The following is a 27,983-nucleotide window of genomic DNA, read 5'->3' as shown; positions in this document are numbered from 1 at the left end:
GTATGCTAAACAAAAAAAATATAATTAAATTAAACAATCATTTTCATAGTATCTAGTGGGAAAAGAATAAATATAAAACCAAGCAAAATCTGAACTAACCCAATTGCGAAAGGTTTCAGAAACTGCAATTATTATAAAATATATAATAGATATTGTCTTGAGCGTCTAAAAATATACTTAGGCTATTTCTATATTCAATTGCCAGTTCATTCATTATTATTAAAGTGCCACATCAGCTAGGGGGTGATGAGATACTCCCTTTGTCCTGTAATATAGGGCATCCTTCTATTTTTATGATAGATTAAAGAGATGAGAAAATAACGCATGTACTTCTATGCTTTATTTGGTTGTCATTTTGCTGATTGCATGGCCGGCTAGAAATAATTACTTTTCAAAATATATTAGGATATCTAAATAGGTACAAATTTAAACCCTTCGATACCTTGTATTTTAGAATGGATGGAGTAAACATTTTCATAAGCTTACCACACCAGTTTCATACGTGATACCGCAAATCAAGACACAGCCGTATACGAAGCATAGCGTGTAGTTGGCAGACAAACGGAGATGCAAACCGATGAAAACTAGTGTCTGTTCGGTCGACGTGTAGGTGATGTTCCAGAGGCGGCTGCTCCTGGAGCTTGACCTTCATTAGGAGAGGCCAGTCCTTGTTCTTGGTGAGGATGGGGCCAGTTCATGGCCTTAAGGACAACGACGGATGATGGATCACACGCCGCTCGCGGTCGCCGCCGATATATGCGGATATGCCATCTGCTCAGCCGACAACCGGCTGGAACACGCTCCGTCGATGATGAACTCGCTTGAACTCAACGTTAGCTCAACTGAACATTGTTTTTTGGCGCCAGTGTCATTTCGTCGAGCACCGTCTGAGCGCCGCTGGATGGGCCGGCCGGCGTGCTTGAAACTGCAACGGAGACCGTCGTGGGCGCATCCTGCGGCAGAGTAGAGGTCGAGGAAGGCGTGGAAGACGCGCTGGGGGTTCTGACTCCTGGGTGAGGACCAGCGCCGAACACCCTGCAGGCGGCGTGGCAGTGCTGCAGCGTCGCGGTGCTGGAGGCGCCGACGAGGTTGTTGATGATGTCCGTGGCTCTCGATTTGACTACTACGAGAACCAACTCTTGAGCTCGCGTGCTTGATAGTTTGGACGCAGCCAGAGGAGAATTCGGGGAGAATTTAGATCAGAGGTTGCCAGTAGGCCGCAAGCAAGGAGATACAGAGGAGCTGGGTTCAGAGGCAGAGGAGTTCGTGTCTCTCTGTTCTGTTCCTTCCATCCCCTGCTTTGCTGCTTAACAACGAGACCTCTGCACAGAATCACCCTGCACACCATTCAGCATCAGATACGCAAATGACATGGGATATTTAGCAATTTGAGCGCATTTCAAGCAGCAGCTTAAACAACGGCTTGACGTACAACAACATGAGTATCTTCAGCGGTGTATGAAAAGAAAGTGCTAGCTGTGTTTCGCTTGTGCTGGAGCAGACACTGAACTCAAACTCATCATAGTTCAAAAGAAAAGAAAATGAAGGATAACAAACTGGAGCATGGAGCTCTAAATGCTACAAATTCTTCAGCTTGCAGTCTATGACTTGTTTCTGCTCAAAATCAAGGACTTGGACTTGACGTCACTGGAGATTATCTTCAGAAAGTGTAGGTAATATATTCTACCACGGTCACAATAATCCATCATTTGCAGGTCTGGTAACAACGATCCTACAAGGATGTCACACCTCATAGGGAGTCAGCATTATTAGGAGATACAATCATTTGAAATCAATCATCAAGAACACTAATATTACAAACCTTGGTGATATCCCCTCAAAAAAAAACTTGATGGTAACTTTCTTTATTAGGTCCTCAATCTGCTATTTCGAGCACGCCAGCGTCCTGATTGCATGTTTCCAAGTCGTTTTTGGCAGATCAGGCCCTGATCATATAGATGATGTTAGAATTTACGCATTCAAATCAACAAGAAATTAGAAAGTACATATACAGGAGAAAGTGCAAATAAATATAGGAATTAGTTGTGCATTGTTCTCGATATAATGTATATATCATCAACGATTGGCTAGAGGTTCTAAACACCATGCTCACAAAGTTTTTATCACTAAATCATACCGCATCTTGTAATAACTAACAGAATCTTTTAAGTGGGGAGTTGTGTTTTATACAACACCAATTGAGCTCCTGATCATTTTGTTAAAAGAAACAAGCTGGAAACTGGAGATTACCTTCGTAACGGGCATCTAGATGTTTCTCCTCGAGGCAATCCAAACGGCTCCGTAGGCTCCGCGGAAGCAACTTTATACCATCACAATCTTGAATCTTAAGATATCTAAGAGATGAGTATGCTTGAAGCCCATCCGGTAAGGACACCAGGGTTCTGCAACGAAGAAGCTTGAGTTCTTCTAGAGATCGGAGCTCTCCTAACCAAGATTCCAGTGACTCCAACCGACTACATGAGGTAATATGTAATATTTGGACGACATCTAGCTTTCCTGATAGGGATTGAAGGTTGCCGCAGTCCGAAATGTACAAGATCTTGATAGACGGAGGAAGATTGGCAACCTCTGACAAATGATCGCAGCTCCATATACTTAGAGATTCTAGGCATGGAAAGGAGAGATGGTTGGCTGCTGATGACAGCTTCAGTACAGCTGTAGACGTCGTGGCCTCACTACCGCTGGACCCTGGAATTAATGATGACGTGTCCGGCTGTACGACACCTTCTCCACCCACCGGCATCACATAATCATGCTGACCGAATATGATGGACTTGATATTATCACTGCAGAAAGCAATACCTAATTTCTTGAGAGATGCCGGCAGGTTGGGGACAAATACCAAAGATGTGCAACCAGTTATCCGTAGAGATTCCAGACATGGCAGGAGTCCAGCCCGTTCTGGAGCAGATTGCCCGTCAGAAGCTTGTGTGTGTCCTGTCAGTTTGCTGCAACTCTCAATCGATAACCTCCTTAGGGATACCAGGGCATGGAACACGTTTTCTGGCCAGTAGACAAGAGCGTTGCAATACCTAATTGTCAAATCTACAAGCCGTGCAAAACATGTCCACAACGCTAGTGCACCTGGGTGGGAGGAGAACAAAAGGTCGGACCTATTTAGCGTCATAGCTGCCAGGGGGAGTTCATGATCCCATTTCTGCTTGACATGCAGCAATGTTGTTTCCGTGTCATCGGGTGACACATCCAGACGCAGACTGGACAGTGAAGGAATGCATCTGCTAGCTGCCTGCAGGGATATTTGGTGACCTTGTCCTTCTATGGCTAATTTACCTAGCTTGGGTGTTTCAGGGAGACCAGTCAACTTCGGGCAGCCATAAATTACCATGTCCTCCAGCATAGGAAATGTTACCTCCTCTCCTGGAGTTCCTGCGACGGCTCCCCATCTCTCAAGAACCGACACAGCAAGTAAGCATAGCTTCCTCAGTGCTGGAAATGCAGAGCGGCGGCACACAGTTTCAGCTCCGCCAAATGATTGTTCAACCAATAATGACCCTTTCGGTAGTGTAGCCAGGCTTGCACAAGACAAGATGTACAGTTGCTCGAGCCGAGGAAATGTTACCCCGTCTCCTGGAGTTCCTTCGACTGCCTCCCATCTGTCAAACATATTCAAAGATCTTAACGTCAATTTCCTCAATGCTGGAAATGCGGAGCGGCACTTAGTATCAACTCCGCCAGATGATTCCGTAATCACCGATGCTGCTTTTGGTAATGCAGTCAAACTTCCACACTCGCGGATCACCAGCTCCTCAACCTTGGGAAATATCAGTCCTTCTCCTTGCACCACATCTGTGTCCAGCCATGCCTCAAATTTTGGCATCTTAAACAAGAAAAGCACCTTCAGTTTCAGAAATGTGACGGCTGTAGTAGCGCCGCTGCACAAACAATGTAAACTCTCCATTCCTGTCAGGTGAAGAATTTCCAGAGCTGGTAACTGCCAGAGTGCAGGAAGATTCTCGAGCTTTTTGCAACCAGATAACTCAAGCTCCACCATACCATTCAGCATATCCATCCACGTTGGAAAAGTACTGCTCCCACAGGAATATATCCTCAGGACCTTCAGCCCATCATGAGGTTTGAGACCTTCCACCACCTCTTTGTGATTATTATTTTGTGCTTCCCGATCACCATCAGTCCATCTTAACTCCAGTTCAGTCAATTTTTTCTTGTTTCCAAGACCTGCTGCTTGCGCACCATTTGCTCCTGTGACATTTTCGAGCTGGCTTAGCTCTAGTCTACCACCGAGGTCCAAATCCTGCAGCTCTCTCACATTACTGCAACCGGAGTCGGTACCTGCTACAAAGCATGTAAGTGTCTGTAGGGAAGTGAGGTGTCTGAGCCCTCCGGGCATGCTTTTCAACTTTGGGCATCCGTGAGTGTAGAGGTGACGGAGGGAAGTCAAATACTTCAGTTCCTTTGGAAGTCGCTCAAGCTTACGACAGTAAAAAAGTTTCAGTGTTTGCAGATGATATAGGATGCTAATGTCTTCAGGAAGTGCTTCGATACCACTTTCTGAGAGATCAAGATACCTTAGGTGATGAAGATATTTCGGCCTTAGGAATGAACCTCGGTTGATCTTTAAAGCTCTGATAGAGTTGTATTTTGATAAGATCTTCAAATCTTCTTTTATATATCCATCACATATCAATGTTTGATAAGCTGGAGATCCTTTCTCTACGGAAGCATTCAGAAGATTTTCTGGTTGACGCACTGATAAATACAAATGACGAGCACAATGAAGAGCATACTCACTTTGGCTCGGGTTTGTAGCTATTGCGGCACATTCTTTTCCCATAGAAGATTCTGCAACATCATGCATAAGGTCGTGGATCTTACAAGTAATTTTAGAACAATATATATACTTCATCCATCCAAAGCTATCATATTTTTGTTCAAATGGGACACTCTTCAAATCCTGATAAAATGACCTCGACTTCAGCTCATTGAAAATTTTTTCTCCAATGGTTTCAGGACACACTCCTGGTTGCTCTGGGATAAAACCATTGGCCATCCATAGGTGGATTAGACTTTGCACATCAATCTCATAATCCTTGGGAAACATAGCACAGAAAGCAAAGCATTGCCGCATATATGATGGCAAGCAATTGTAACTCAATTTAAGTACTGGTAAAATTCCATTTTCCTCATCACAAATTGTGCTTCTATTTAGTACAGCATCCCATTCTTGCTTGCTGGTCTTGGTACGCAGTACAGAGCCCAAAGCTGTAGCAGCCAAAGGAGAGCCAGAACATCTCTTAGCTACATCACCAACCATGGCAACTAGTTCAGGAGGCCTTTGCTCTACTTGTTTTGAACCGAATGCTTTTGTTTCAATAATATTCTTTATGTGGGTTTCATCTAAGCTTTTGAGATTTTTTACTTCTGTTGTACCCATTAGCTGAGCAACTTTGTCATCACGGGTTGTTGTCAGCAGTGAGCTACCTTTGCCACCATGTTGAAGGTAGGACTTTAGCCTTCCCCACTTATGCTCATCACGGTTCCAGACATCATCCAGTACGAGGAGGTACCTCTTTCCACTCACTACGTTTTGAAGCTTCTCCAGTGCTGAACTTCCACTTAGATTACAACCATTCTCTTTCAGTATTCTATCAGCCAGGGAATCCACCTCAAAGTTATCAGAGACACACACCCAAAGCCGCAACTCGAAATGCTTCTGAATTTTAGGGTCATTGTAAATGAGTTGTGCTAAGGTGGTCTTGCCCAACCCTCCCATACCGACAATTGGATGGACCGTGAGATTCTCATTGCCGACTTGAGCAAGCAATGTAGAAACAACTGCCTCCTTCTCATCAGCTCTCGATTCGCTGGCGATGCTTGTTGGGTCGATGATATTAGAATTATACTGCCTCAAGTAATTTGTGGGCTCTGGCTGCCCTGGTTTGAATTTGAACCTAAATGCATTCATCTCGGCGACGAGGACATCAATTTCTTTCAAGATTACGCGGAGCTTGTTTGTCATCCTGTGACGGAAAATAATACGGTTGTGAGTAGGGAAGAGCTTTATTACATCTATGCCGAGGTCCTTGTTGTGGCCCTCCATCTTGGCTTTGCGGCGCAGCGCCTCGTACTTGAACTCGTCGAGGACATCATTCGCCTGGTAGGCAACCTTCCGAACCTCCTCTAGCCAAACTTTCGCCCCTTCTCTCTTGGCTGCTGCCTGCTCCTCGGCGTCGGTGATGACGTCCAGGATGGCCGGCAGCTTGCGCTTGAGGAGCTTGTGCTGCTCCTCCATGCCCTCCATCACCTTGTACTGGTCCAGGAGGTAGCTGGAGGCCTTCTCCTTCACCATGGACACCAGCGGCCCGACCACCATGGTGGCCAGTACCTCAGCCATGGCTACGCCTGGAGCTCCAAAACACAACACAAGGAAACACAGATGCAGTATGGAGAGAGCTAGCTGGTGAAGCCAAGCAATAGTTGGTTTCAGTAGCTAGAAATCAATATGTAGCAAGAGCTGATATCAGGAAGGGGTGGTGGACGTACCCTTCCAGCTGGAGTACCCTGCACCTGTCCTAACACTCTGACACTGTCCCAGTGCCCACCAGTAGTTGTCCACTTTGTGTAGCGACTGTCATTATCATTCACAGAATTATGAAGCGGGACGTGAGACCATTTTCTTCCTGCAGCACGTAAAAAATCTCAACCTTTGATTTGAACCGAAACAAATATAAATAATGACCAAATGATTCAAGAATTTTTTACACCAAGCTCACTTTCTGTACAAGTGAACACGCATACAACCATGCATTGGAAAAAAATGGATCCACAGTGCTCCATCTGTTTCCAAAATTCTGTACGTTTTAGACATTAAGTATCATGCATGGAGTGATTTATTCCATTGCATGCTATGAAATTTTTCGACAGGGATGTAAGTTGAGCAGGTTACGTGAAAGTTCCACTAAGAAATTATAGTATGCAAACTAAATTGACTGTAATTTGAAACGAATATATACGGATAGGAGAGGACAAGAAAAGACGAGAAAAAGAAAAGAAAAAGGGTAGGCCAGTCGGGTCGTCATGGCATCACATGGAAGTGAGATAAAGAAAAGACGTGAGGTCCACTCAGTGCTATTACTTTTCTCCTACCCATAGATCATATCACCTCCTTCACTCCAAATGCAAAGCATATCAGAGGGCAGAGGCTGAGAAAAAGGAACCTCCAGTCGCGTGGCGTATCCACCAGCATACATTCTCTCTTTATCTCCCTCTCTCATCCACGTCATGAGATTAGGATTGGGATTGGGATACCGAGCCTGGTGGACAGGTGAACGGACGTGAAAAGTCAAGGAGACAAGTGGACGTGCAGCAGCAGACGGCTCGGCAGTGAGGGACCCCGACACTGGACGGCTCCTCAGTGGCGGACCAGGCAGCAGGACGGTGGGTCCCTGACACCCTGTCCCTGTATGCACGCAGATTAGGATTTAGTAGCATGGCTGGCCACCCGTTAAGTCTTGCGACAACTGAGAAGAACTTGATGCTATTGGTTTTCGTCGCATAAGTATCTTTGAGGGTCTCGGTTTTTGCTCCGGAGGAGTTTAGCATTGTATCGGAGGTAGGGTTTTCGTTGTTTGGGCGGCTAGTGCTTGGTGCCGCTGGTGCAGGCTCAGCAATTGTCCCGGAGTTCACAGTCTTCTTCTTTGGTGGTGCCATCGTAGGTTGTTGTCGAGCGGAGAACACAGTGGGCATATCTGTTGGGATCCGAAAGATATTTTTCCTAAATAAAAAAGTGGAAAATGATGTTAGAAACCGAATACGACACAAAATAGATCAAACACAGAGAAGACACGGGTTTAACGTGGAAAACCCCTCCAACACGAAGGGGAAAAACTACGGGCGCCGACCGGCAAACAATCTCACTAATAATGGCAACTCGAAATTTTTTTTTTTGCAGGATCAAGCTACAGAAAGAAAAAGGAACCTCCAGTCGCGTGGCGTAGCCGCCAGCATACATTCTCTATTATCTCCCTCTCTCATCCACGTCATGACGTCAGAAAAATATTCTTCCTCATCTAGCTATGTCAGCTCTATTTGGGGATGGGCTCCTCCAATCATTTTGCTTACATGGAAGAAAGAGAAGGTGAGGAGAGAGTACTATGTGTTCTTGAAGAGCTAGCTCGTAGAGCAAACGTGGGCAGCTCACTTTATTAATGATTTATTAATGAGAAAGACCGTGAGACCTAAGATGCTTTGAAAAACATGCTATAAAATAAACTAATGGAAAGGTAATCGTTTTGCTATTTTTTGTATGAGGTGGACAAATTTAGAGCTAGTGTACTAGCTTAACCATTGGAGGTGGCCTTATACGCCAAGTCAGTAGAAAAGAAGAAACATTTTATGGCTAGATACAAGCGAACACCACCGCTGCCTACTCATCATGAGCATCTCCATGCAGACCTCCGGATGCCACTAGCCTCATCCTACCTATCTTATCATGTTTTCTCCTTCGATTGAAGCTTGATGAACCAGGGCTGGACAAAATGCTCGTAACTCGTTAGCTCGCGGCTTGCAGTGGCTTCGCTCGGTGTAATTTACTAATGAGCCGAGCAGAATATTATACTTGTTAGTACGTATAACGAGCCACCTCGAGCTGGCTCACGAGCTTAACGAGCCGAACGCACCAGCAGGCCACCAGCCTGACATAGAGCCCAATAAACTCATCTGACTATTGAACTCCTCAACCCTAGACTTGACCTGGTTGGAGCCGGCCCTCCTCCAGTTCCTCGCGAGTCGCAACGCGATGCTCGTCCCCTTTCCGGCCTCCCCATTCTCGTCGCCCCTCCCCTAGTTCCTCGCGAGTCGCGATGCCCCTCCCCTCAATTCCCATCATGACACCCTCCCCCTCCCTCGACTCGCGCTGCCTCGCCATCTAGGCAACAGGGAGGCGACGCTAGGGACGATCACTGGCCCCCTGCAGCAGCAGGCGGTAGCACCTCTCCCGCCCGGCGCTCGGTCCCTTCGAGCCTCCTCCGAGCGGCGCACGGCCACGGGGAGGGCCGCTGAGTCTTCATGAAGCCATGGAGGACGAGGAGCACGAGCAGGCGCAATGCGCATGGAGGACGAGGAGCACGAGCAAGCTCTGCCGAATATTGTTCTGGAGCGCGTGCTGGACCGAGAGCCGAACCGAGCCAAGCTAGGTGATTGGGATACCGAGCCGATCCGAGCCGGCTCGTTATATCCATCCCTGGTGGACAGGTGAACGGACGTGAAAAGTCAAGGAGACAAGTGGACGTGCAGCAGCACGCGGCTCGGCAGTGAGGGACCCCGACACTGGACGGCTCCTCAGTGGCGGACACCGGAGCAGGACGGTGGGTCCCTGACTCCCTGTCCCTGTATGCACGCAGCTTAGGATTTAGTAGCATGGCTGGCCACCCGTTAAGTCTTGCGACAACTGAGAAGAACTTGATGCTATTGGTTTTCGTTGCGTAAGCATCTTTGAGGGTCTCGGTTTTTGCTCCGAAGGAGTTTAGCCTTGTATTGGAGGTAGAATTTCCTCATTTGGACGGCTAGTACCTGGTACCGTTGGCTCAGGCTTAACGATTATCCCGGAGTTCATGGTTTTTTTCTTTGATGGTGCCATGTAGATTTTTGTCGAGCTGAGAACACAGTGGGCGTATCTGTTAGGATCCGAAGGATATTTTTTCCAGATAAAAAAAGAAAAATAATATTCTAAATTAATGGAATAACCTTATATGCACTCTCAAAAATCTTCAAAAATCATCTCGGTTACAATAAAAGACGGGGGTATTTATACCCCTACCTTCGTTAAACAGTTCTACCTACCCGGAATATCTGTCGGATATTCGGATATTCCAGTTCCTAGGTCATTTCCGGACGTTTGCGTGTACAAATTATTCACTGCAAGATGATCATGCTACACATGTGACGGTGAAGGGTCCAGGTAACCTTCGCTCCTCCGCCCTGGATCTTAGCGTCAAAGATTGTACAACCTATTCCTTCATCATCCGGAGGTCGGTCTTAATCTCCAGCGTGCTGATTACAAGCCTAGGCAAGTGGTTCATCCTAGCACGAAGCTCACGGTGCAACCTTCGCTCATTCGGCTAGGCGCAAACCTTCGACCATCAGTGAAATTGACCGTCACTGACTGAAATCGACCGTCACCCTGCAAATCAAATTAACAGAACCGTGGAATACCTTTTGTAATACCCGAAAGCTTCGACGTAACCTTCGGCGAGGCCTCCTCTTGAGTGGTGATCCCCAAACAGCGGCCAGCAAGGAGATGCGGAGGAGCTGGTTCAGAGGCAGAGGAGTTCGTGTCTCTGTTCTGCTCCTTCCATCCCTTGCTTTGCTGCTTGCCTGCTTCTCATGTCTCGTTGCCGTACAAAGCCGAGGATGGCTTATGAGGTGCAGTGCTAAAGTAATTTTCTATGAACACTTACCCTCTGCTTGGTTTGACAATACTAACAGGAAAAATGTTGCTGCAAGATGTAGTTTTGAACAAACAGGCCTTAACAAGGAGACCTCTGCACAAGGATCGCCCTGCACACTATTCAGTGTGGGGTACCCACATAACATGGGATAAAGTTCAGCAATTCCCGTGCATTTCAAGCAGCAGCTTAAACAACGAAACACATGAGTATGCTGGACTGTTCGATTCTATGGCAAGTATCATCTGCGGTTATGTAAAGAAACACATCATGAAATGAAAGTGCTAGCTCCGCTTCCCTGGTGCTGGAGCAGAAACGAACTCAAACACATCATAGTTCAAAAGAAAAAAAAAAGGATAGAAAGCTGGAGCACGGAGCTCCAAATGCTACAAATTCTTCGGCTTGCAGTCTGGGGCTTGTCTTCTGCTCAGAATTCAAGGACTTCAGCTTCAACAAGGATAAATAAAGGACTGGAGCATGGAGCTCTATATGCTAAATTCTTCAGCTTGCGATCCGGGACTTGTTTTCTGCTTAAAATCTTGGACTTCCGCTTGAGTTCACTGGAGATTATCTTCAGAAAGTGCACGTTATACATTCTACCATGGTCACAATAGTCCATCATTTGCAGGTCTGGTAATAACAATCCTACAAGGAAGTGACACGTCATAGGGAGTTAGCAGCTTAGCATTAGGAGCTAGAATCATTGAAATCAATCATCAAGAGCACTAATGTTACAAACCTTGGTGACAACTTTCATCGGGTCCTCAATCTTCTATTTCAAGCACACCGGGCTCCTCGTTGCCCATTTTCGGGTCTTTGGTTCTGGTAGATCAAGCCATGATCATAGATGATATTAGAATTTATGCATATAATTCAACACGAAATTTAGAAAGTACTTATCAGATCCGGACCCAAACCCAAAGGACTGTGTACACAGCGTACATATCCTAGGATAGAGGATAGAATATGGTACACACTCTACATCTGTTGTAACTACTCATACCGTAGTAGAACTAGTTGGAAACAGTCAGAAACTACCCGAAAAGTACTCGGGTAGGACTTCTAAGCTCGTATCTGACTAGGATTTCTATGCAACTCTGTCCCCTCGGACTATATAAGACGGGACAGGGACCCTCCTCGAACAGGACCATGAGGGACAACTTGTACCTCATGCAAGAGATCACCCTGATCAACACTTAAGGCAATACAAAACACACAGGACATAGGGTATTATGCTTTCGGCGGCCCGAACCTATCTAAACTTTGTGTTCCTTGAACCTTTAGATCCTGATCTCGGCGACACCCTACCTACAAACTCACCGCCTCGGGGGCCTCGGTGGGCGTGGCGGAAAAACACTGACAGTACTCCTCCGTTCCAAATTTCAATTCGTTTTCATTTTTTTAGATACATAGTTTTTTATATGTATCTAGACATAGTGTACATATCGGTGCATAGAAAAATATATGTATCAAGAAAAGTCAAAATGAATTGTTATTTGGGACGGAGGTAGTATATATAAAGAAGAATACACTATGGTATTCAATAGTAAAAGTTTTAAAGGAAATTATTGTTCATGTAAAAAGGCAAAAGGAAAGTAAAGAAAACTACACTTACTCAAACTATATGCAATGAAGCTAGTGAATTTGCAGAGTAACGTCAGAACAAATGCCGCTTTAATTGGTTCTCTAAATGTAAGCTGATCCGAATCAGACGCTAAAAGGGAAATTAATCACAGAGTACTGTACTATCATATAGTATCAGTTCAAAGCACCGTGGGAAAAGTTAATTCACCAAGGCGATTGGATAAAAACTAATACCATCTGGCCGCATTAATTCTGTGATGGAATGCTTAATTTAATTTATGACTAGAGGAAGATGATGCTTAATTTAATTTATGACTAGAGGAAGATGATTGATTTTACACTATCCGAATTAGAAGTTACAACCATAGTCAAAAAAGTGAACAGCAAAGATCATCTTATATTTAAATTCCTTTGTAGGGACAACAAGAAAAAGAGATATAGAAGGAGTTAAAGGATGACTATAGTAAGTGCAGGATGCTGGTGCCTAAACTTACGTGTTTAGATACCCGAATATGTAATATCCCAAAGTTAACGGATTTAGGTGACACAAGTCCATATAAATATACTAAAGGTATTAGTGGTGAAGATAATGTAGGAGTATGTATTACCAATGGACAGCTAGAGGTTCTGAACACCGTGCTCGTAAAATTTTTATCACTAAATCATATCCCATCTTGTAATAACTAACAGAATGTTTAAGTGGAGAGTTGCATTTTGGACAACACCAATTGGGCTTCTGATCATTTCGTTAAAGGAAACAAGGAAACTGGAGATTACCAAGCACACTTTCTGTTCAAGTGAACACGCATACAACCATGCATTAGTGTGCCTATTTCCGATCTTGCCCATATTTAATACAGTGGTTATCTATTGGAGGTAGGGTTTTCTCGTTTGGGCGGTTAGTGGTTGGTGCCGCTGGATGGGCCGGCCGGCGTGCTTGAAACTGCAACGGAGACCGTCGTGGGCGCATCCTGCGGCAGAGTAGAGGTCGAGGAAGGCGTGGAAGACGCGCTGGGGGTTCTGACTCCTGGGTGAGGACCAGCGCCGAACACCCTGCAGGCGGCGTGGCAGTGCTGCAGCGTCGCGGTGCTGGAGGCGCCGACGAGGTTGTTGATGATGTCCGTGGCTCTCGATTTGACTACTACGAGAACCAACTCTTGAGCTCGCGTGCTTGATAGTTTGGACGCAGCCAGAGGAGAATTCGGGGAGAATTTAGATCAGAGGTTGCCAGTAGGCCGCAAGCAAGGAGATACAGAGGAGCTGGGTTCAGAGGCAGAGGAGTTCGTGTCTCTCTGTTCTGTTCCTTCCATCCCCTGCTTTGCTGCTTAACAACGAGACCTCTGCACAGAATCACCCTGCACACCATTCAGCATCAGATACGCACATAACATGGGATATTTAGCAATTTAAGTGCATTTCAAGCAGCACTTAAACAACGGCTTGATGTACAACAACATGAGTATCTTCAGCGGTGTATGAAAAGAAAGTGCTAGCTGTGTTTCGCTTGTGCTGGAGCAGACACTGAACTCAAGCTCATCATAGTTCAAAAGAAAAGAAAATGAAGGATAACAAACTGGAGCATGGAGCTCTAAATGCTACAAATTCTTCAGCTTGCAGTCTATGACTTGTTTCTGCTCAAAATCAAGGACTTGGACTTGACTTCACTGGAGATTATCTTCAGAAAGTGTAGGTAATATATTCTACCACGGTTACAATAATCCATCATTTGCAGGTCTGGTAACAACGATCCTACAAGGAAGTCACACCTCATAGGGAGTCAGCATTAGGAGTTAGTATCATTTGAAGTCAATCATCGAGAACACTAGTATTACAAACCTTGGTGATAACTTTCATCAAGCCCTTGATCTGCTATTTCAATCACTGTCACTCTCCTCGTCATAGGAACACGGGAACAATCTCGTCGCAGCCTTGTCGACCAGCCTCCTGATTGCACGTATCAGAGTCTTTGGTTCTGGCAGATGAGGCCGTAATGATAGATGAATCAGAAAATAAATCAGAAATAGATATAAAAATAAAGAATATAAAAGAAAAAAAAAAAAAAATAAAAGGAAAGTATTATGTAAAGAGACAAAAACCATGTAAACAAAACTACACTTATATCCAATGGAGCCAATGGTAGGATCGCAAATCGTAGGATCATACCTGCTAGGATTTATCGTAGACTCCACTGAATAGAATCATAGAATCAACCCAAGGAACAAAGATTGTAAAGTCATCATAAAATCGCATGAGAGAATTCTGATTTTAACAACAAGGAATGGAGCTAGTGACTTTGCAAAGAAACAAACTGTAAGATGATTGATTTTACACTATCCGAATTAACAATTACCACCAAGGTAACAAACTGAACAGCAAAGATCATCTTACAGTTCAATTCCTCTGTACGGACCCAAAAAGAGATAGATTGGTGCCTAAACTTGTTGATCCAGGTGTACCTGTTTACATGCCCCTAATGTGCAACATCCGGCAGTTAATGGATTTAGGTGAAACAAGTGCACATAAATATAGGTATTACTGGTGCATTGTCCTCGATATAATGTATATATCATCAATGTTTGCCTTTAGGTTTTAAACACCACACTCGCAAAGTTTTTATCACTGAAGCCTACCGCTGTACCATATCTTGTAATAACTAACAGAATGTTTAAGTGGAGAGTTGCGTTTCAGACAACACCAATTGAGCTCCTGATCATTTTGTTAAAAGAAACAAGGAACTGGATATTACCTTCGTAACAGGCATCTATATGTTTCACCTCGAGGCAATCCAAACAGCTCTGAAGGCCCGGCGGAAATGACTTTATACCATCACAATCTTGAATCTGAAGAACTCTAAGAGATGAGTATGCTTGAGGCCCATCCAGTAAGGATACCAGGCTTTTGCAACCATAAAGCATGAGTACTTCCAGCGACCACAGCTCTCCTATCCAAGATTCCAGTGATTCCAACCGACTACATGAAATAATATTTAATTTTTGGACGACATCTAGCTTTCCTGATAGGGATTGTAGATTGCCGCAGCTATAAATGTCCAAGATCTTGATAGACGAAGGAAGATTGGCAACCTCTGACAAACAATCGCATCTCCATATACTTAGAGATTCTAGGCATGGAAGGGAGCGATGGTTGGCTGCTGATGACAGCTTCAGTACAGCTGTAGACGCCGTGGCCTCACTACCGCAAGACCCTGGAATTAATGATGACGTGTCCGGCTGTACGACACCTTCTCCACCCACCAGCGTCACATACTCATGCTGACCGAATATGATGGACTTGATATTATCACTACAGCTAGCAATATGTAATGTCTTGAGAGATGCCGGCAGGTTGGGGACCAATACCAAAGATGTGCAACCATTTATCCATAGAGATTCCAGACGTGGCAGGAGTCCACCCCGTTCTGGAGCAGATTGCCCGTCAGAAGCTTGTGTGTGTACTGTCAGTTTGCTGCAACTCCAAATCGATAACCTCCTTAGGGATACCAGGACCTGGAACACGTTTTCTGGCCAGTAGACAAGAGCATCGCAATCCCAAATTCTAAGATCTACTAGCCGTGCAAAACATGTCCACAACGCTAGTGCATTTGAGTGGGAGGAAAACAAAAGGTCGCACCTAGTTAACATCATAGCTGCCAGGGGGAGTTCTTGATTGCATTTCTGCTGACATGCAGCAATATTGTTTCCGTGTCATCGGGAGACACATCCAGACGCAGCCTGGACAGTGAAGGAATGCATCTGCTAGCTGCCTGCAGGGATATTTGTTGACCATGTCCACGCGCACTGATGGCTAATTCACTTAGCTTCGGTGCTTCAGGTAGATCAGTCAACTTCGGGCAGACATTAATTTTCAACTCCTCCAGCAGAGGAAATGTTACCTTTTCTCCTGGAGTTCCTTCGACGGCTCCCCATCACTCAAGGGCCGACAAACCAGATAACTCTAGTTTCCGTAGTGCTGGAAATGCAGAGCGACAACACACGGTTTCAGCTCCTCCAAATGATTGTTCAACCAATAATGACCCTATCGGTAGTGTAGCCAGGCTTGCACAAGACAAGATGTACAGTTCCTCGAGCCGAGGAAATGTTACCCCTTCTACTAGAGTTCCTTCGACTACCTCCCATCTATCAAACATATTCAAAGAAAATAACGTCCTGTTCCTCAATGCTGGAAATGCGGAGCGGCGCTTAGTGTCAACTCCGCCAGACGATTCCGTAATCACTGATGCTGCTTTTGGTAGTGCAGTCAAACTTCCACACTCATGAATCTCCAGCTTCTCAACCTTGGGAAATATCGTCTCTTCTCCTTGTACCACATCTGTGTCCAGCCATGCCTCAACGTTTGGCATCTCAACCAAGGTAAGCACCTTCAGTTTCTGAAATATGACGGCTGTTGTAGCGCCGCTGCACAAACAATGTAAACTTTCCAATCCTTTTAGGTGAAGAATTTCCAGAGCTGGTAACTGCCAGAGTGCAGGAAGCTTCTCGAGCTTTTTGCAACCAGATAACTTAAGCTCCACCATGCCATTCAAAATATCCATCCACGTTGGAAAAGTACTGCTCCCACAGGAATATATCCCTAGGACCTTCAGCCCATCATGAGGTTTGAGACCTTCCACCACCTCTTCGTGATTATTATTTTGTGCTTCCTGATCACCATCAGTCCATATTAACTCCAGTTTAGTTAATTTTTTCTTGTTTCCAAGACCTGCTGCTTGCGCACCATTTGCTCCTGTGACATTTTCGAGCTGTCTTAGCTCTAGTCTACCACCGAGGTCCAAATCCTGCAGCTCTCTCACATTACTGCAACCGGAGTCAGTATCTGCTATAAAGCATGCAAGTGTCTGTAGGGAAGTGAGGTGTCCGAGCCCTCCGGGCATGCTTTTCAACTTTCTACATCCGTGAGTGTAGAGGTGACGGAGGGAAGTCAAATACTTCAGTTCCTTTGGAAGTCGCTGAAGATCAGCACAATTAGAAAGGTCCAGTGTTTGCAGATGATATAGGATGCTAATGTCTTCAGGAAGTGCTTCAATATCACTTTTTGAGAGATCAAGATACCTCAGGTGATGAAGATATTTCAGCCTTAGGAATGAACTTTGCTGGACCTTTAATGCTCTCACAGAACTGCAATTCGATAACTTTTGAAAACCTCTTCCAGGTTTCTTTCCCCCAAAAATCAGTGTTTGGAAAGTTGGAGACCCCTTTGCTAGGGAAGCATTCAGAATAGTTTCTGCTCTATTAACTGACAGAAATAAATGACAAGCGGAATATGGAAAGTCCTCACTTTTACTCAGTTTTGTAGCTATAGTAGCGCACTCGTTTCCCATAGAATCCATTGTAACATCATGCATAAGGTCATGGATCTTACAAGTAATTCTGGAGACCTCGGTATGATTGAACTGAAATGGGATTCCCTTCACATCTTGAAAAAAAGATCTTGCTGCCAACTCAACGAAAATATTTTTACCAGTAATTTCAGGACGTTCTCCTTGTTTCTCTAGGATAAAACCATTAGCCATCCACAATTGGATCAGCATTTCCACATCAATCTCATAATCCTTTGGAAACATAGCACAGAAAGCAAAGCACTGCATCATATGTGATGGCAAGCCATTGTAACTGAGCTTGAGTACTGGTAAAATTTTATTTTCCTCATCACAAATCGAGCTTCTTCTTAATACAGACTTCCATTCTTCCTCGGTGGTCTTGGTACGCCCAATGCTGTAGCAGCCAAAGGAGAGCCAGCACATCTCTTGGCAACTTGTCGGACCATTTTAACTAGTTCACCAGGCCACTCCTCTTCTTTTGAACTGAATGCTCTTGTCTTGATAATTTTCTCTATGAAGTATGCACCCAAGCTTTCAAGTTTATAGGCTCCTTCAGTTTTACCCATCATTAGTTTAGCAACAGCTTCATCACGAGTTGTTGTCAGCACTGAGCTACCGCTGCCACCATGCTGAAGGTAGGACTTAAGCCTTTCCCACTTGTGCTCATCACGGTTCCATACATCATCCGATACGAGTAGGTACCTCTTCCCACTCACTGCATTTTGAAGCTTCTCCAATGCTGAGCAACCAGTTGGTTTACAACCATTCTCTTTCAGTATTCTATCAGCCACGGAATCCACCTCAAAGTTATCAGAGACGCACACCCAAAGCCGCAACTGGAAATGCTTCTTGATTTCAGGGTCATTGTAAATGAGCTGCGCTAAGGTGGTCTTGCCCAACCCTCCCATTCCGACGACGGGAATGACAGTGGGATCCGAGCTGCTAGCTTGAGCAAGTAATCTATCAACAACATCCTTCATCTCTCGGGCTCTTGATTCTTTGGCAATGTTCACAGGGTCGACGATAACAGAATTATTCTGCCTCAAGTAATTTATGGGCTCTGGTGACCCTGGTTTGAACATGAACCTAAAGCCATTCATCTCTTTGATGAGGTCATCAATTTCTTGCAAGATCATACGGAGCTTGTTTGCCATCCTGTAACGGAAAACAATACGGTTGTGAGTAGGGAAGAGCTTTATTACATCCATGCTGAGGTCCTTGTAGCGGCCCTCCTCCTTGGCTTTGCGGCGCAGCGCCTCGTACTTGAACTCATCGAGGACATCATTCGCTTGGTAGGTCACCTTCCGGACCTTCTCCAGCCAAGCTTTCGCTCCTTCTCTCTTGGCTGCTGCCTGTTCCTCGGCGTCGATCATGACGTCCATGATGTGCAACAACTTGCGCTTGAGGACCTCGTGCTGCTTGTCCATGCCCTCCATCACCTTGTACTGGTCCAGGAGGTAGCTGGAGGCCTTCTCCTTCACCATGGACACCAGTGGCCCGACCACCATGGTGGCCAGTACCTCAGCCATGGCTACGCCTGGAGCTCCAAATCACAACACAAGTAGACACAGATGCGGTATGGAGAGAGTGAAGCCAGGCAATAATTGGTTTCAGAAGCTAGAAACTGCTATTTGTACGGGATGGTGGACGATTCACCTTCCAGCTGGAGTACCCTGCAACTGTCCTAACACTCTGTTCTCCTGTCAAGCTGACACAGCCCAGTAGTCCACTGCCCACCGCTTTTTCCTATAACAAATCCCAATTATCATTCAAAATTCCAATAATAAATCATTATGAAGCGGGACGTGACACCATTTTCTTCTTGACGCACATAAAAAATCTCAACCTTTGATTAGAACCGAAAAAAATATAAATAATGACCAAATGATTCAAGATTTTTTACACCAAGCTCACTTTCTGTACGTGAAATACTTTTGTAATGTCCGAAAGCTTCGACGTAACCTTCCGCGAGGCCTCCTCTTGGGTGGCGATCCCCAACAGCGGCCAGCAAGGAGATGCAGAGGAGCTGGGTTCAGAGGCAGAGGAGTTCGTGTCTCTGTTCTGCCCCTTCCATCCCGTGCTTTGCTGCTTGCCTGCTTCTCATGTCTCGTGGCCGTACAGAGCAGAGGATGGCTTATGAGGTGCAGTGCTAAAGTAATTTTCTATGAACACTTACCCTCTGCTTGGTTTGACAATACTAACAGGAGAAATGTTGCTGCAAGATGTAGTTTTGAACAAACAGGCCTTAACAAGGAGACCTCTGCACAAGGATCGCGCTGCACACCATTCAGTGTCGGGTGCCCACATAACATGGGATAAAGTTCAGCAATTCCCGTGCATTTCAAGCAGCAGCTTAAACAACGAAACACATGAGTATGCTGGACTGTTCGATTCTATGGCAAGTATCATCTGCGGTTATGTAAAGAAACACATCATGAAATGAAAGTGGTAGCTCCGCTTCCCTGGTGCTGGAGCAGAAACGAACTCAAACACATCATAGTTCAAAAGAAAAAAAAAAGGATAGAAAGCTGGAGCACGGAGCTCCAAATGCTACAAATTCTTCAGCTTGCAGTTTGGGGCTTGTCTTCTGCTCAGAATTCAAGGACTTCAGCTTCAACAAGGATAAATAAAGGACTGGAGCATGGAGCTCTATACGCTAAATTCTTCAGCTTGCAATCCGGGACTTGTTTCCTGCTTAAAATCTTGGACTTCCGCTTGAGTTCACTGGAGATTATCTTCAGAAAGTGCATGTTATACATTCTACCATGGTCACAATAGTCCATCATTTGCAGGTCTGGTAGTAACGATCCTACAAGGAAGTGACACGTCATAGGGAGTTAGCAGCTTAGCATTAGGAGCTAGAATCATTGAAATCAATCATCATGACGTCATGACGTCAGAAAAATATTCTTCCTCATCTAGCTATGTCAGCTCTATTTGGGGATGCTATTAGGGCTCCTCCAATCATTTTGCTTACATGGTAAAAAGTCTCAACCTTTGATTAGAACCGAAACAAATATAAATAATGACCAAATGATTGAAGATTTTTTTTACACCAAGCTCACTTTCTGTGCAAGTAAACACGCATACAACCATGCATTGGAAAAAAAATGGATCCACAGTGCTCCCTCTTTTTTCTGAAATTCTGGATGTTTTAGACATTATCTCGCGTACGTATCATGGAGTGATTTATTAGTGTGCCTATTTCCGATCTTGCCCATATTTAATACAGTGGTTATCTATTGCTATTTGCTTGTCAAATACGCTGGCGAGCTGTGAAGGACTTGTAGACGACGGGCCACACGCAGGAGACGAATGGGCACGCGGTGCTGGTTTAATGTCACTAGCAGCGCTAATAAGTAGAGAATGCAGACAGGCTGGACTAATCAACAAAACTGGCCGATTATTCCATTCCAACTATGAAATTTTTCGACAGGGATGTAAGTTAAGCAGGTTACCTGAAATTTTTCTACAAGGAACTATAGTATGCAAACTAAATTGACTGTAATTTCAAACGAATATATGCAAAATTGTGAGAATTATAGCATCCTTGGGGGAAAAGGAAAGAAAATTCATGAGGAGCTGGTAGAAGAGGTCAAGGGAGTACACGTTGTCCTTTTTGGCGAAGTAGATGGGGGCGGGGCCGGGGATGCGGTCAAGCGCGGCGTTCCTCTGGGGTAGGCCGCATAGCTCCATCAGGCGTGTCGGGCACGTCGTGGTGGGAGGCGAGGTCATGGGTACATGACCCCACATCCTGGAGCAGCGTGGTGGTGCACGAGCAGGAAGAGGACGGCGACAAAGTCGAGGAGGAAATTTCATTCAATCTACATAAAATTCTCACCCTCGATTTGAATAGAAAGAAATATGAATAGTGACCACAAATAATTAAAGAAAATTTTAAAGCACCAAGCGAAAAGTCATACAATCATCGAAAAAAACTGGATCCACAGTACTCCCCATGATTTCAAAAATCCAGACACGTGCTTGACTTATAAATTGCAATGGTAACCAGCATATAAAGATTAAGGCATGACAATGATAGCTCGAAGATGCATCCATGTTGCAGCCATAAGCAGCAATAATACAAAAATCTAGATGTTTTAGACATTGTTGTATCACGTGCTGATTTATTAGGGTGCCTATTTTGAGACGAAATTTAAGGCAAGAGCCAAACCTCGTCATTCATGGTGGATAGGAGCCGGTATTGTAACAACTCATCCCTTCATTTGTTTTATCAATTCAGAAAAGGAACTATGGAATGCGAATTAAATTGACTGTAATTTTGTACAGAAGAATTAATGCCGACAGGCTGTACTAGTCACCTTAACTGACCGATTATTCCATTACATGCTATATGAAAATTTTCGACAGGGACGTAAGCTAAGCAGGTTACCAGAGATTTTCCATTAAGGAATTATGGAATGCGAATTAAATTGACTGTGATTTCAAACGAATATATGCAAACATGTGAGAATTGCAGCATCATTGGGCGGAAGAGAGAGGGGGAAAAAAAGGAAAAATCATGAGGGTTGGGATGTCCCTGTCGATTTACCTTACGCTGCGGAGCTGGTAGAAGAGGTCAATGGAGTACACCCTGTCCTCGCCGGCGAAGTAGACGAGGCCAGGGGAACGCGGTGCTGCTCGATGCGGCCGAGCGCCGCATTCCCCTGGCGCGGGCCGCGCCGCTCCACCGGGGTCGCGGGTCGCGGCGGGAGGCGAGGCGGGTCCGCGGGGCAGCGCACGGGCGCTCGACGACGAGCCGGAGCGGCGGCGGGCGGGACGAGAAGGTCAGCACTGCGACAGCCATGGCTTCCGGATTTTGGAGGAAGGGGAAGGAGGCGGACTTGTCAGTGTTCACATCGATGGCGAGCTCCTCGTCCGTGGCTCTCGATTTGTCCATGAGAACCAACTGTTGAGCTCGTGTGCTCGATAGTTTCAACACAACCAGAGGAGGTAGCCGGTAGGCAGGAAGCAAGGAGGTTCAGAGGAGCTGGGTTCGGAGGCAGGGGAGCTCGTGTCTCCGTTCTGTCCAATCCCCTGCTGCATAGTAAAATGCCTCAACAACTGTGATTTGGATCTCACGCGATACAATTAGTAAATTAGTAAGTAGTAAGTTTAAAGATTTAAATGTGTATTTTGAAAGTTGGGAACCAGGGTGACACCTCGAGCTAAGTTCAAGGGCCGGCGGTGCATTTTACTCCCCTACTGCGGCTAGAGCCAACTTCAAGGGCCGGCGGTGCATTTTACTCCCCTACTGCGGCTAGTCTGCTACTTCTCATGTCTGTGGCCCAGCCCATACAGAGCATATGGCAGCTGCCAAGTGCTAACTATGGCTATGGAAAGTAATTTTTGTTTGGGCACTTGCCTTCTGCTTTGTCTTACAGTACGATAATTTCTCGTGTATCCATTGCAGTCACCATTCTTTTCAATTCAATATTTCCATTGCAGCATTGCCAGGAGAAAACAGAGCTTGACAAACGGTACCTGTGCACAACAGCACAAGACCGTGCTATCCAAAGCCTTGCAGGATCACCCTGAACACCGTTCAGTATTAGGTACCCACATAACATGGAATTGGGACAAAGTTCAGCACTTTCAGTGCATATCAAGCAGCAGCTTAAACAACAGCCTGTCGAACAACAACATGAACATGTTCGACTATTGATTTGGCAATTATCTTCTGCAGTCATGTAGAAAAAGCACATCACGAAATGGAAGCCCTAGCTGTGTTTCGCTTGTGCTGGAGCAGGCACGAATTCAAACACGTCACAGTTCAAAAGAAAAGAGAAGGATAAAAAGCTGGATCATGGAGCTCGGTATTCTATAATTCTTCGGATTGAACTCTGGGACTTGTTTTTCTGCTCAAAATAAAGGACTTCAGCTTGCAGAAGGATAAAGGACTCGAGTACGGAGCTCCATGTGCTAAATTCTTCAGCTTGCGTTCTGGGACTTGTTTGCTGCTTAAAATCTTGGACTTCCGATGGAGTTCACTGGAGATTATCTTCAGTAAATGTATGTTATACCTTCTACCACGGTCACAGGTCTGGTAATAACGATCCTACAAGGAAGTCACACCTCATAGGGAGTCAGCATTATTAGAAGATACAATCATTTGAAATCAATCATGAAGAACACTAATATTACAAACCTTGGTGATATCCCCTCAAAAAGAAAAACTGATGGTAACTTTCTTTATTAGGTCCTCAATCTGCTATTTCGAGCACGCCAGCGTCCTAATTGCACGTTTCCAAGTCGTTTCTGGCAGATCAGGCCGTGATCATATAGATGATGTTAGAATTTATGCATTCAAATCAACAAGAAATTAGAAAGTACATATACAGGAGAAAGTGCAAATAAATACAGGAATTAGTTGTGCATTGTTCTCGATACAATGTATATATCATCAACGGTTGGCTAGAGGTTCTAAACACCACGCTCACAAAGTTTTTATCACTAAATCATACCACATCTTGTAATAACTAACAGAATCTTTTAAGTGGAGAGTTGCGTTTTATACAACATCAATTGAGCTCCTGATTATTTTGTTAAAAGAAACAAGCTGGAAACTGGAGATTACCTTCGTAACGGGCATCTAGATGTTTCTCCTCGAGGCAATCCAAACGGCTCCGTAGGCTCCGCGGAAGCAACTTTATACCATCACAATCTTGAATCTGAAGAACTCTAAGAGATGAGTATGCTTGAGGCCCATCCGGTAAGGACACCAGGCTTCTGCAATGAAGAAGCCTGAGTTCTTCCAGAGATCGGAGCTCTCCTACGCAAGATTCCAGTGACTCCAACCGTCTACATGAGGTAATATTTAATTTTTGGACGACATCTAGCTTTCCTAATAGGGATTGAAGGTTGCCGCAGCCAAAAATGTCCAAGGTCTTGATAGACGGAGGAAGATTGGCAACCTCTGACAAACGATCGCAACTCTGTATACTTAGAGATTCTAGGCATGGAAGGGAGCGATGGTTGTCTGCTGATGATAGCTTCAGTACAGCTGTAGACGCCGTGGCCTCACTACCGTTGTACAACTCTGTATACTCATGCTGACCGAATATGATGAACTTGATATTATCACCGCATACAGCAATTTCTAATGTCTTGAGAGATGCCGGCAGGTTTGGGACCTCCACCAAAGATGTGCAACCACTTATCTGTAGAGATTCCAGACGTGGCGGGAGTCCACCCCGTTCTGGAGCAGATTGCCTGTCAGAAGCTTGTGTGTGTCCTGTCAGTTTGCTGCAGCTCCAAATCGATAACCTCCTTAGGGATACCAGGACCTGGAACACGTTTTCTGGCCAGTAGACAAGAGCGTCGCAATTCAAAATTGTCAAATCTACAAGCCGTGCAAAACATGTCCACAACGCTAGTGCATCTGGGTGGGAGGAGAACAAAAGGTCGCACCTAGTTAGCCTCATAGCTGCCAGGGGGAGTTCATGATCCCATTTCTGCTTGACATGCAGCAATGTTGTTTCCGTGTCATCGGGTGACACATCCAGACGCAGACTGGACAGCGAAGGAATGCATCTGCTAGCTGCCTGCAGGGATATTTGTTGACCACCTCCTTCTATGGCTAATTTACCTAGCCTGGGTGTTTCAGGGAGACCAGTCAACTTCGGGCAGGCAATAATTTCCAAGTCCTCCAGCAGAGGAAATGTTACCTCTTCTCCTGGAGTTCCTTCGGCTGCCTCCCATCTATCAAACATATTCAAATATCTTAACGTCATGTTCCTCAATGCTGGAAATGCGGAGCGGAACTTAGTGTCAACTCCGCCAGACGATTCCGTAATCACCGATGCTGCTTTTGGTAGTGCAGTCAAACTTCCACACGCGCGGATCTCCAGCTCCTCAACCTCGGGAAATATTGGCCCTTCTCCTTGTACCACATCTGTGTCCAGCCATGCCTCAAATTTTGGCATCTCAACCAAGGTAAGCACCTTCAGTTTCTGAAATGTGACGGCTGTAGCAGCGCCGCTACACAAACAATGTAAACTTTCCAATCCTTTCAGGTGAAGAATTTCCAGAGCTGGTAATTGCCAGAGTGCAGGAAGCTTCTCGAGCTTTTTGCAACCAGATAACTTAAGCTCCACCATGCCATTCAACATATCCATCCACGTTGGAAAAGTACTGCTCCCACAGGAATATATCCTCAGGACCTTCAGCCCATCATGAGGTTTGAGACCTTCCACCACCTCTTCGTGATTATTATTTTGTGCTTCCTGATCACCATCAGTCCATCTTAACTCCAGTTCAGTCAATTTTTTCTTGTTTCCAAGACCTGCCGCTTGCGCACCATTTGCTCCTGTGACATTTTCAAGCTGTCTTAGCTCTAGTCTACCACCGAGGTCCAAATCCTGCAGCTCTCTCACATTACTGCAACTGGAGTCGGTACCTGCTACAAAGCATGTAAGTGTCTGTAGGGAAGTGAGGTGTCCGAGCCCTCCGGGCATGCTTTTCAACTTTCTACATCCGTGAGTATAGAGGTGACGGAGGGAAGTCAAATACTTCAGTTTCTTTGGAAGTCGCTGAAGATCACCACAATAAGAAAGGTCCAGTGTTTGTAGATGATATAGGATGCTAATGTCTTCAGGGAGTGCTTCAATGTCACTTTCTGAGAGATCAAGATACCTCAGGTGATGAAGATATTTTGGCCTCAGGAATGAACCTCGTTTGATCTTTAAAGCTCTGATAGAGTTGTATTTTGATAAGATCTTCAAATCTTCTTTTACATATCCATCACATATCAATGTTTGGAAAGCTGGAGATTCTTTCTCTACGGAAGCATTCAGAAGATTTTCTGGTTGACGCACTGATAAATACAAATGACGAGCAGAATGAAGAGCATACTCACTTTGGCTCGGGTGTGTAGCTATTGCGGCACATTCTTTAACCATAGAAGATTCTGCAACATCATGCATAAGGTCGTGGATCTTACAAGTAATTTTAGAACAATACGTATACTTGATCCGTCCAAAAGTATCATATTTTTGTTCAAATGGGACACTCTTCAGATCCTGATAAAATGACCTCGACTTCAGCTCATTGAAAATTTTTTCTCCAATGGTTTCAGGACACACTCCTGGTTGCTCTGGGATAAAACCATTGGCCATCCATAGGTGGATTAGACTTTGCACATCAATCTCATAATCCTTGGGAAACATAGCACAGAAAGCAAAGCATTGCCGCATATATGATGGCAAGCAATTGTAACTCGATTTAAGTACTGGTAAAATTTTATTTTCCTCATCCCAAATCGAGCTTCTTCTTAATACAGACTTCCATTCTTCCTCGGTGGTCTTGGTACGCAGTACAGAGCCCAATGCTGTAGCAGCCAAAGGAGAGCCAGCACATCTCTTGGCAACTTGTCCGACCATTTTAACTAGTTCACCAGGCCACTCCTCTTCTTTTGAACTGAATGCTCGTGTCTTGAAAATTTTCTCTATGAAGTATGCACCCAAGCTTTCAAGTTTATAGGCTCCTTCAGTTTTACCCATCATTAGTTTAGCAACTGCTTCATCACGAGTTGTTGTCAGCACTGAGCTACCGCTGCCACCATGCTGGAGGTAGGACTTAAGCCTTTCCCACTTGTGCTCATCACGGTTCCATACATCATCCAATACGAGTAGGTACCTCTTCCCACTCACTGCATTTTGAAGCTTCTCCAATGCTGAGCAACCAGTTGGTTTACAACCATTCTCTTTCAGTATTCTATCAGCCAAGAAATCCACCTCAAAGTTATCAGAGACACACACCCAAAGCCGCAACTGGAAATGCTTCTTGATTTCAGGGTCATTGTAAATGAGCTGCGCTAAGGTGGTCTTGCCCAACCCTCCCATTCCGACGATGGGAAGGACCGTGAGATCCGAGCTGCTAGCTTGGGCAAGTAATCTATCAACAACATCCTTCTTCTCTCGGGCTCTTGATTCTTTGGCAATGTTCCCAGGGTCGACGATATCAGAATTATAATACCTTAAGTAATTTGTGGGCTCTGGCTGCCTTGGTTTGAATTTGAAACTAATTGCAGGCATCTCGGCGACGAGGACTTCAATTTCTTTCAAGATCACGCGGAGCTTGTTTGCCATCCTGTGACGGAAAACAATACGGTTGTGAGTAGGGAAGAGCTTTATTACATCTATGCCGAGGTTGTGGCCCTCCTTCTCGGCTTTGCAGCGCAGCGCCTCGTAGTTGAACTCGTCGAGGACATCATTCGCCTGGTAGGCAACCTTCCGAACATCCTTTAGCCAAACTTTCGCCCCTTCTCTCTCCTCGGCGTCGGTGGCTGCTGCCTGCTCCTGGGCGTCGGTGATGACGTCCAGGATGGCCGGCAGCTTGCGCTTGAGGAGCCTGTGTTGCTCCTCCATGCCCTCCATCACCTTGTACTGGTCCAGGAGGTAGCTGGAGGCCTTCCCCTTCACCATGGACACCAGCGGCTCGACCACCATGATGGTGGCCAGTACCTCAGCCATGGCTACGCCTGGAGCTCCAAAACACAACACAAGGAAACACAGATGCGGTATGGAGAGAGCTAGCTGGTGAAGCCAAGCAATAGTTGGTTTCAGTAGCTAGAAATCAATATGTAGCAAGAGCTGATATCAGGAAAGGGTGGTGGA

The 27,983-nt window shown here is 45.3% G+C and overlaps 2 protein-coding genes, 1 long non-coding RNA gene and 1 pseudogene across 5 annotated transcripts in view; all 4 read right to left on the bottom strand.

The window, feature by feature from the left end:
- Nucleotides 1–1,374: 1,374 nt before the first annotated feature.
- On the bottom strand, nucleotides 1,375–27,949 carry LOC112880088 (annotated as a pseudogene).
- LOC112880100 lies at nucleotides 10,635–11,277 on the bottom strand. The gene is made up of 2 exons (XR_003226239.1): nucleotides 11,185–11,277; nucleotides 10,635–11,090 (listed from the first exon to the last, which is right to left on the bottom strand). It is a non-coding gene; the product is annotated as an uncharacterized LOC112880100 (long non-coding RNA).
- LOC112880094 lies at nucleotides 13,395–15,949 on the bottom strand. Of its 2 annotated transcripts, none has more exons than XR_003226233.1 (3): nucleotides 14,193–15,949; nucleotides 13,866–14,001; nucleotides 13,395–13,778 (listed from the first exon to the last, which is right to left on the bottom strand). XR_003226233.1 is itself a non-coding variant. In XM_025944580.1 (3 exons), the coding sequence occupies exons 1-2, from the start codon at nucleotides 15,671–15,673 to the stop codon at nucleotides 13,904–13,906; spliced, it is 996 nt and encodes a 331-aa protein (XP_025800365.1). In that variant the 5' UTR covers nucleotides 15,674–15,949; the 3' UTR covers nucleotides 13,395–13,778; nucleotides 13,866–13,903. The 2 variants fall into 2 exon arrangements, 1 of the variants encoding a protein (XP_025800365.1); XM_025944580.1 differs by having other exon boundaries at nucleotides 14,776–15,949.
- The window catches only part of LOC112880090 (putative disease resistance protein RGA4), a 21,068-nt gene continuing 16,026 nt past the window's right edge, over nucleotides 22,942–27,983 (bottom strand). Inside the window, exons 2-4 of one of the 2 annotated variants that reach the window (XM_025944574.1) lie at nucleotides 23,945–26,423; nucleotides 23,516–23,625; nucleotides 22,942–23,425 (exon numbers count right to left, since the gene is read on the bottom strand). In XM_025944574.1, coding sequence (XP_025800359.1) covers nucleotides 23,579–23,625; nucleotides 23,945–26,423 — 2,526 coding nt within the window. In that variant the 3' untranslated portion in view covers nucleotides 22,942–23,425; nucleotides 23,516–23,578. Of the gene's footprint in view, nucleotides 23,426–23,515; nucleotides 23,626–23,944; nucleotides 27,948–27,983 lie in introns of those variants that run through there. The other variant, XM_025944573.1, reaches the window with a different exon arrangement.

This window comes from Panicum hallii, chromosome 2, assembly GCF_002211085.1.
Source record: "Panicum hallii strain FIL2 chromosome 2, PHallii_v3.1, whole genome shotgun sequence".
NCBI classification, from domain to species: Eukaryota; Viridiplantae; Streptophyta; class Magnoliopsida; order Poales; family Poaceae; genus Panicum; species Panicum hallii.
Note: the sequence above shows the minus strand (reverse complement) of the source record. Positions and strands in the feature narration are given on the sequence as shown.

Excerpts from the sequence above, each read along its gene's own strand:
- LOC112880094 (XM_025944580.1), bottom strand. The coding sequence starts at position 15,673 with ATGATGTTAACTAGGTGCGACCTTTTGTTTTCCTCCCACTCAAATGCA. Across the intron at positions 14,002-14,775 it reads TATAGATGCCTGTTACGAAG|AACCAAAGACTCTGATACGT; the intron begins GTAATATCCAGT and ends CTCATCTGCCAG.